This window comes from Microtus ochrogaster, unplaced genomic scaffold (assembly GCF_000317375.1).
Source record: "Microtus ochrogaster isolate Prairie Vole_2 unplaced genomic scaffold, MicOch1.0 UNK8, whole genome shotgun sequence".
NCBI classification, from domain to species: domain Eukaryota; kingdom Metazoa; phylum Chordata; class Mammalia; order Rodentia; family Cricetidae; genus Microtus; species Microtus ochrogaster.
In genome coordinates, this window is record NW_004949106.1 from 4,869,919 (window position 1) to 4,879,306 (window position 9,388).

General features: G+C 41.0%; 1 protein-coding gene across 1 annotated transcript in view; it reads left to right on the plus strand.

The window, feature by feature from the left end:
- Dnah7 (dynein axonemal heavy chain 7) overlaps positions 1–9,388 on the plus strand; it is a 195,148-nt gene that overhangs the window by 59,725 nt on the left and 126,035 nt on the right. The window contains exons 20-22 of the mRNA XM_013353465.2: positions 2,418–2,611; positions 4,249–4,447; positions 8,064–8,204. Coding sequence (XP_013208919.1) covers positions 2,418–2,611; positions 4,249–4,447; positions 8,064–8,204 — 534 coding nt within the window. The remainder of the gene's footprint in view (positions 1–2,417; positions 2,612–4,248; positions 4,448–8,063; positions 8,205–9,388) is intronic.

A 9,388-nucleotide genomic window follows, 5' to 3' on the forward strand; every position in this document is an offset into this window, starting at 1 on the left:
AGAGAGCGAGAGGGAGGGAGAGAGAGATAGCGTTTAATGGCTATTTGAAGGCCCAAAACTTCAGAGAATTATAATTAAATGCCTATGAAAATCAGAGATCGCTTGATCTCTTGCTGAACATGTTCCGTACTTTTGCTTCATTGATAATATGGCTACTGATGGTAGTTATTTATTTCTTTACCAAATTATTATGTTTCTAAGTTATGTCATCCTAAGTCAAAACGAAGCAAAACGTATTATCTTTTTAGCCTTGACCTAATTATTCACAAAAGCCCCGAGTATGAGATGGGTTCAATCCTGGCACGTGGGAGGCAGAAGCGAGAGGCCCAGGGGGGAGTTCGAGGATGGCTGCAGAGTAGGTTTGAGGTCAGCAACAAAGAACAAGACAAACCAAAAGCACAATGAGAAAAGAACCGAGTTCTCTTTTAGCTGGTGCTGGGAATTGAACCCAGGGCCCTGTGCATGCTAGATCAATGGCTCAGCCCTGAACCCCACCTCCAGTCCTAGAAGAAAACTCATATGTGAAACTGCTTGCAGCTGATGTTTTTGATTTGCCTTTTGGTCATGGCTGAGTACAGTTCAAAAAATAAGCAATTTGTTGATCTTAAAATTCAGTGTTCACGCTTAAAATCTCATGCTCTCATTTTAATGTCACATTTTAATGTGACCTTCCTGGAATGGCCCATTCTATTAAAAGATGGCTGCCGTGTTTTCATTAGCTTCGTAGCTTAGTGTGAGTGAGATTTCTATTAGGTTTTTGTGCCTCCGCCCCTTAAAAATTTTAAGTTTATTTTGGAAAGAACTGTACTTTTGCTGCTGGTGAACACCAAGCTCAGAAGTGTAAGGCTGAGAACAGACTCAGATCAGACACAAGTTACCTGTTAGGAAAACAGAGAGGAGACGGGGATGCACTCAGTCTAGAGTTTGCTGTGGGGGCATAAAGAGCTGGCACTTGTTAGCACTAGAGCAGTTGGGTGTTGTGATGCACCCTGTAGGCCCACTGCAGGGGAGGGAGGCGGAGACAGCCGGACACCCAGGACTTGTGGGCAGCCTGGCCAAACTCAAAATCAAAAGGCTGCTTGTGGGCAGTTCCTAATGATGAAACCAGAGGTTGACCTCCGTGTTCAACAGGCACAATTGTGTATAGACACACATACGCACACATAGGAAAAGAGAGGAAACGAGTTTTACTTAAAACTCAAGATCTCTCTCTCTCTCTCTCTCTCTCACACTCTCTCTCTCTCACACACACACACACACACACACATATAAGAGTTTTATAAACCCAGTGGTTAGGGTGCAGCTCCTTTGAATGAAAAGGCAATAAACTTTTTTTTTTTTTAGGCCTGAGTTCTGTAGATTAGCCTTTGGTTAAATTCTTAAGACCAACAGCCAATCAGAGAGCTCCTTTGCAGGATACTTGATTCATTTCAAGTCACTTTGAAGTACACCACCTGCGGTGATGCTTGACCTTGCTCAGATCCCCAGCCTGAGAGGCCGCCCAGTCTTGTCTCTAGGAAGTGCCCCAAGCAGAGGGACAATGTAGAAGGACACAGGGTGGCTGCTTCCAAAATCTTTCCAGGAAACTTCCCCACGCTGAAATACTTACCTTTTTTTTCATCTATAATTATAAAAACCAGGGCGAGTGTTAGTCCTCTGTTGTGAGTAACAACATCCAAACTAATAATTACGCTGACTTGTAGTTTGTAGTGTTTTCTTGCAAAAACAAAGGACAGAAGACGTGTCTCACGCTACACCCACGCTTCCTGTGAGTTTCAGATAGCACAGCCTCTCTCTCCCACCTTCTTCCCATCCCTTCACCCCCTCTTCCTATGTTTCTACCTATGATGGAAGTTGGAAGTTGGATCCGAGGATAGAGTCAACAGGACCTTTACATGAAACAACTTGTCAGGCAAACAATATGCAAGACTTATTTGTTTTTTTTTAAAGATAAATCTTAAAAAGTTTCCATAATCTTCATCCTATTAAAAATCTATTAAAATCTCATTAAAATCTATTACAATCTCAAGTATAATGCAAGTAGAAATCAAATTAGTAACTGGTATTTTGCACTGTATGCTGTACGGGGTAGATTTTTTGTTTGTTTTGTTTTTTGTTTTGTTTTTGTTTTGTCAACTTGACATAAACTAGATTCACCGGGAAGCTGGAGCCTTCGAGCATCCCGCTAGGAATAAGGCAGGAAGCGACACCCTCTAGGGTCTCAGCTTCAGTTCCGGCTTCCAGGTTTCATTTTGAGTTCCTCCCTTGGTTGCCCTCCAAGACAGACGGCAACCTGAAAGTATAAGATGAGCTACATCCTTTTCCTGCACCCCCGTACCCCCACCCCTTTGGTCACAGTGCCCTTCACAGCCACAGAAATGAAACCGAGACAAGCCCTGTTTACGTCTTATTTTCAGAATAAACATGTCCTGACGGTTGTGACTATCGAGCGGATGCTGGAGAGGCTGAAAAAGTCCAACGAACTCTTGGAGCTCATTCTTAAAGGGCTGAATGAGTACTTGGAAAAGAAGCGCCTCTTCTTCCCCAGGTTCTTCTTCTTGTCTAATGATGAGCTCCTTGAGATATTGTCCGAGACTAAAGATCCTACCAGGTAAGTGTTGTCCGGGCCAGGATGCCCGGTGCATACATCTGTTCAAATTTATTATTTTGGGGGTAGGCTAGAACACAAATAGTTATGGACAACTATGTTTATATAAACGTTCTACAAGAATATTCAAAACATTATTAGCAATTATAGCTAGTTACCAGTTATTGAAAATATGCCAGGCGGTGGTGGCGCACACCTTTATCCCAGCATGGGAGGTAGAGGCAGGCAGATCTCTGTGAGTTCCAGGCCAGCCTGGTCTACAGAGCTAGTTCCAGGGTAGGCTCCAAAACTACGCAGAAACCCTGTCTCAAAAAACAAAAAAACAAAAACAAAAAAAAGAATGAATATATATGTCTCTGAATATGTATGTATTCCTGAATGGGATGAACCTTATTCTTGTCTCACCACATATCTTCTTAAGATTTTCATGACACATCACATTGATCTTTTCATCTATATTCAAACTGTATCAATAAAAGCCAGCATCATGGTGCTTTGTGGCTTGCCATGGTCTCCGAGATGGGCCATCCTCAAATACAACACAAATAGGAATGACGTTAATAACTAGCTAATAACTAGCCTTTTAGGTGGGAGTTGTTTGGTTTTTTGTTTTTATAGTAACCCTAGTCTAACAGTTGTCACTACTGAGGGAGTGAATGTCGGCTCTAGGGTTCTTTCTTCCTCTACTGGGCTCTGCCAGCTTCCTGGCAATTCTCCCTAAATGGGGCAGCCTCTTTCCTTATGCGTCATTCTCTCTGCTTAGAAAATTCCTTAAGTGTCCATACACCTTCTTCGTCTGTCTCCTGGAGACACCAACATTTACCACTGAGGGAGGCCTTTTTTTTTTTTTTTTTTTTTGGTTTTTCGAGACAGGGTTTCTCTGTAGCTTTGGAGCCTGTCCTGGAACTAGCCCTTGTAGACCAGGCTGATCTTGAGCTCACAGAGATCCGCCTGCCTCTTCCTCCCGAGTGCTGGGATTAAAGGCGTGCGCCACCACCGCCCGGCCTTGAGGGAGACCTTTTATACCCACTCCAGAATGGCAGACCTCAGTGCTTCTCCTCCTGTAGTGGGACACACGCTTCACAGCGGTGAAGGGTTTTCACTGGGATTTTTGTTTTCATGTTTGTTTTTAATTCCACGTCCCCCCGTCCTTAGGAAGAATCTGATGTAAGGCAAGCAGTGAATAAATGTTTTTATCAGTTTCTGTTTATTGGATATCTTGTGCATCAGCAGAAATGTCAGCATCTAGATGACTAAGATCAATGTAGGCTCGCATGTCCGTCTGAATTTTATTCACAGCTGCTTTGTTCCCATGTAAGGATGAAAATGTGTCGCCGGGCATTGTTAGACGGTCTGTGTCACAGTGGCCAAAAAGACAGTGGGCACACCAGGCCTGCAAAACCACTAACCCACTCCAAGAGTGTCTAAATCATCAAAGATTGGAAGACTGGCTTCCTGTGCTTGCATGCCCATTAGAGCGCTGTAGCTAACGTCTTTCAACCCCCTTTATTAAAAGCAAGCATATGCATACTACTTTGTACACATTTTCAAATGTCAAGCGATTAGTGTAGAAAGAACCCTGACATGTTAGGAGCTGGATTTCTTGGATCAATTGTTTGATTTTTTTTGGCCCCCCACAGAGTACAGCCTCACCTGAAGAAATGCTTTGAAGGTATTGCCAGGGTCGAATTCACAGAAACTTTGGATATAACACACATGAAGAGCAGCGAGGGAGAAGTTGTGGAACTCGTGGATACCATTTCAACAGCCAAAGCCAGGGGCCAGGTGGAGAAGTGGCTGGTCGAGTTAGAGAGGGTCATGATTAAGTCCATCCACAAGGTGAGTGGCTGTATGTCATTAATAAGTGGGCTTCGTGGTAGGAACTCATTGATTATATTTATTTTTATGTTTATTTTATCATCTAGAACAGTGTGGGTTTTTTTTCTTTTTTCTTTTTCTTTTTTTTTTTGACAGTAGGCACTGGATTTTTTTTTTTTTTTTTTTTTTGGTTTTTCGAGACAGGGTTTCTCTGTGGCTTTGGAGCCTGTCCTGGAACTAGCTCTGTAGACCAGGCTGGCCTCGAACTCCCAGAGATCTGCCTGCCTCTGCCTCCCGAGTGCTGGGATTAAAGGCGTGTGCCACCACCGCCCGGCCTGGCACTGGATTTTTTGATTTTCCTGGTGAGACATGTCTTCCACAGTGACCAGGAATGATTGGATCATGTTTGACCTGGGGACCTACGAGAGGCCCCCCAAGGAGTTTTTCAATTGTAATGGGTTGTCTTGTGTGTCTCTTGTTGATCTACATTTATTGGTCCAAGGTCAGCCTTTGCCGCATTTTTTACATGATTTAGAAGATTGAGACCTTTTATTTTTGTCATTCCCAGAGGAGACATTATTTTTAGGAATACCTTGTCTATGATACCTTTTTAGATGTCCTATTTTACCACAATTAAACATTTGACTTTTTGATATCTCTTTATACCTTTGGAAATTGGGTTTTTTGTTTGTTTGATTGTTTGTTTGTTTTTACCCAAGCCTCGGTATTATAGTCAAATTCTTAACATTTACTGTATGTAGGATTCATTTATCCATTGGTGTTGATATAACCTTTAAAGGCCCAAGAATTGTTTTGCATTTTAAGTTGGAAGTTTTAAAAGCCAGAGATTTAATTAGTATTAGCCTAGCTTTTGGATCTGTTACTTTTATTTGTATAGCTTTAGTTAATCTTTGTAAAAAGTCACTAAAGGGTTTTCTTGGGCCTTGGTTAACCTTAATATATGATTTATATGATTCAATTATTTTATGTTTTTTTGTTTTTGAATCCTGTCCCAATAATTTAAGGCCACTGTATGGTGTAGGGACAGGATTCATTGTAAATAGTTTGACTCTGGATCAGCATAACAGCCCTCGCCAAGAATTTGATTTTGGGAAGCCTCAAATCCTTTAGCCCTTCCTGGTTGTTCTTGTTTAGCTTCCTGTTGCCCGTAACACTTTCACTATAATTGTGGCCCATCTTCAAGGACCACTGAGACTAACTGAAGCCAATCATGTGGAGTAGACTTATTGCTTGAAGCCCATGTTTTTACCAGCTCCCTAACAAATGGTGAATGCATGCCATAAGATACTACTGCTTGCTTAATTTTTTTAAATATCTTTTACACCTATAGATTTTTATTTACATTTTTTGTATCCATTTGGGTATTGAGTATTTGCTGGCTTGTTAGAGGTAATAACAGGATAAGTAGCTAAAACTCTAGGTAAGTCACCTCTGACTCTGAGAGGTACTGGTGATGCTGAATCCTTTGCTTGCACCTCCTCTCCTTGTTTATCACTTTTGATACTTTTTAAAATCAATTTAAATTTTTTACCCCTGTCTTCTGTAAATCCTGAATCTCTTGACCTGTGAATATTTTTAATGATTATATTGAGTCAAATAACTACTGGTCCTCATTTTACACTTGTGATTTTAAGGTATTAATTTATTTTATTAAGGATTTCTTTTTATCCTTGGATATTATTTGGATGCCTTCCTGGAGAGATACTCTGTCTGCTAACTTACCATAACTTTTAGCAGATTTTGATTGTCAATTTTAACAGTATGGATCTTTTTAGATAATCTCTCAGTACCCTTTTGTAAGGTTTTATATCCCATTCACCTGGATTGCATTTTGTCTGTCAAATTAATGTTATTCTTTATAATGGTATTAATTTTTTAGTCAGCTTTTGATATTTAATGGTATAAATCCTGTCAGCTAGCTTTTTATTACTAGTCTATAAAGACTGTATCATTTCTAAAAGTGCCTCATTCTTGACTCTGTTATCAAATCATTTCTTTAAGAATATAATATGAGGAACAAAGAAGCTAAGTTCCATGATCACAAAAAGTGGATGCACAAAAAAATACCACATAATCCTTGTCACTTTTACATCTGTGTATATAGTACATGTGACCACGCCCAAAGTGGGCCAGTATCTTAAAGGCTATTGGTTGAAGGAGTTCCCACAGCAGAAACTGAGGATAAATTACTATTCATAGTCTAATTGGCAATTTATTAGTTATTTGTTGCTATGACCAAATATTTGATAACAGCAGTTTAAAGAAGGAAGGTTTAGTAAAGCGGCAGCCGTAGATTCTCCTCTACGATGGTGACTTCTCTAGCTCCAGGTAGCCGGCTAGGTTTTTAGTACCAGGAATGATTTCTTTCATATTGAGAGAGCCTTCAGTCAAACTAGAGAGCTGTTGTTTACTGTCAATGTACACATGCCACTACTGCATGCACCCTTAGGGATATCTTTGCCTTGCTGGTCATTGATGTGGTTAACAGGCTTCCTAGCTGGGTAGGACTGTTGGTTGCTACCCTCGTTTGGAAGCTTGCATGGTAACATCTGGTACCGTGAGGGCTAGTCCTTGGAGAGGAGACTTTCAGGTTAGATTCAGCTTGGGTCCTCTGGGCCCTGTGTCTGAAGTGCCTGGTGTCTTCACTGTTTTTTTCATTTATTGGCTGTTTGCTTTCATCTGACCTGCCTGTAGTTTCGTTCAAGGCCAGCCTGGTCTACAGTACAAGTTCTAGGACAGACAAGACTATACAAAGAAACACTGTCTCAAAAAAAAAAAAGTGTTACTATTGGCAGTTACCTCTTGGCATTGTCTTTGTTCTATAAATATCCAGCTAAAACCCGAAGCCTAGAAAATTTTAAGTTGTTAGATATTTCTCTGGAAAATCTAATTTTGACAGTTCCCTTCTGAAATTTAAACACCTAAGTCAAGTGTCACTCCCCAGAGGATGTTGCTCTCTTTGGTTGGTATGTATGACAGTGGAGAGTGTTTCCTATCGGTAACTTGTAGAAAGAGTAGATGTGTCAGTCCCCTGAAAATGTGTAACAGAGGACTTAAGTTAGACTTTGCGGCTTTGTAGTCTTTGCCTGTCCATGAAATAACTGTTCACCTGTCCCGTATGCCCACAGCCGTGTGCGTCAGACCTATGTCCCGAGGTGGGATTAGGGTCTAGAACGCAGGCAGCAGTTAGAGGGGTGTGTGGCCTGCCTGTGTGTACACGCGTGAGGTTGCCTGAAAACCTGGTTTATCTGGACCAAGATCATATGGCACACCATCGGCCACTCTTGTCTTGAAATTGCTGGGATTTATACTTTGTACCCAAATCCTACAAATTTGGCCAGCCCAAATGTACCTGGGTTATCTTTGGCTGAAACTAGTCAAATAATAATGTGAGAAATGTGGTTTATACACATTGATAATGCCCAACAAAATAATGTGTAAGTTGCCAACTTGAACGTGAGTACAAACTAGTTTGCTCACGGGTTTTATATACGTCCTTCATCTGGATGAGGGTGCTCTAGGAAGAACTGTGGTAGGAGTCCATTTAGTTAAGAGTTCAGCTCTTCAATGGGGATCATTCTTAGAATGCTCGTTTTTACCTTTTTTAAAAAACTAGGTGATTGGAGATGCAATTGCTGCCTATACAAAGAATGAACGCATTAACTGGGTCAGAGACTGGCCGGGACAAACTGTTCTCTGCGTATCTCAGACCTTCTGGACGGTAGAAGTCCAAACTGCTATCCCGATGGGGCAACAGGTAAGCTTTGGTTACTTCCATTTTCTAGACTTTAGAAAATGATTGTGATACCAGGAACATATTCGTCCTAAAGTATAAAATGAAGATCTTCCGCTCAAAAATACGCTTTTTGCTGTAATCCAAATTACAGGTTTTAAAAATAAGATACATAGAAAAAGATACATTGTTATTCAAGATTTGTGTCTGTCTGAACCATTTGTTAATTTGCATCCTGTTAGAGGTCTTGTTGTTTATGTGTTTATGACTTTACAAGGAAGTCCCCCAGCTCAGAAATATGGGGAGGGTGTGGAATAATAAACTTCTCTTTTGTGTCCTGAGTAAAGCTGCCCTGTATAGAAAAAAACATCACTGCACTTACTTTAACCATTTCATTTTTAATGTACTGATTTTGAATATATAAATATTTTGAATTGTGCTTAATACCAAATATTCAAGTATATTTGAGCATATGGGTTTAACGTTATTTGGATGACTGCTATTAATTTAAAAAAATCAAAATTATACGTTGCACTCAGTGTACTGCTCTTTTTTCTTTCTTTAATGAAAGAATGTTTACTATCTCTTCATTCATCACAGATACTGTGAATGTCCACGTCGTCCCAGGCTTTGTGTTGGGAACGGACTCAGCTAGGGAAAACCTGGAGTGAAACTTTCCTGTTTCCCTTGTAAATTTACTCTATTAGCCTTGGCTTCTCTTTGAGCTCTGGGGACTGTCAGAGAAAGTTAAAAAAAGGCCTCTTTGGCGTATTTTAGCCTGTGTCCTTGAAGATTTGAGACGTGGTGCTCAAGTTAGAGATCACTTCCTGCCACGAAAATTTCACGAACCTTTCACGAGCCGCGTTCAATCTGGTAATAATGCCTGTATCAGGTCCTTCAGAGCCCTTTCTGCTTCCTGGCAGTTTGAATGGGCAGATTTTCTTTTTAACCCATCAAATCTAGTTTATATTGCTTGACTACTTACTTCCAGTTGTGAGGCCTGCCCTGGAGCGTGATCTGCTTACCAGGCCTCACACCATTGAACAGAACTGACCCCTCCTCTCCCAGCAGCAATCAAAAGCCAAAAGCTGGCAGGGCTGGCTTTGTGCTCACCTCCTTTTACTCGTGGCTGGGATTTTTGTCTGCCCCTTCTCTTCCACATGGATCCCTAGCTCTGTGTGTGTGTGTGTGTGTGTGTGTGTGTGTAT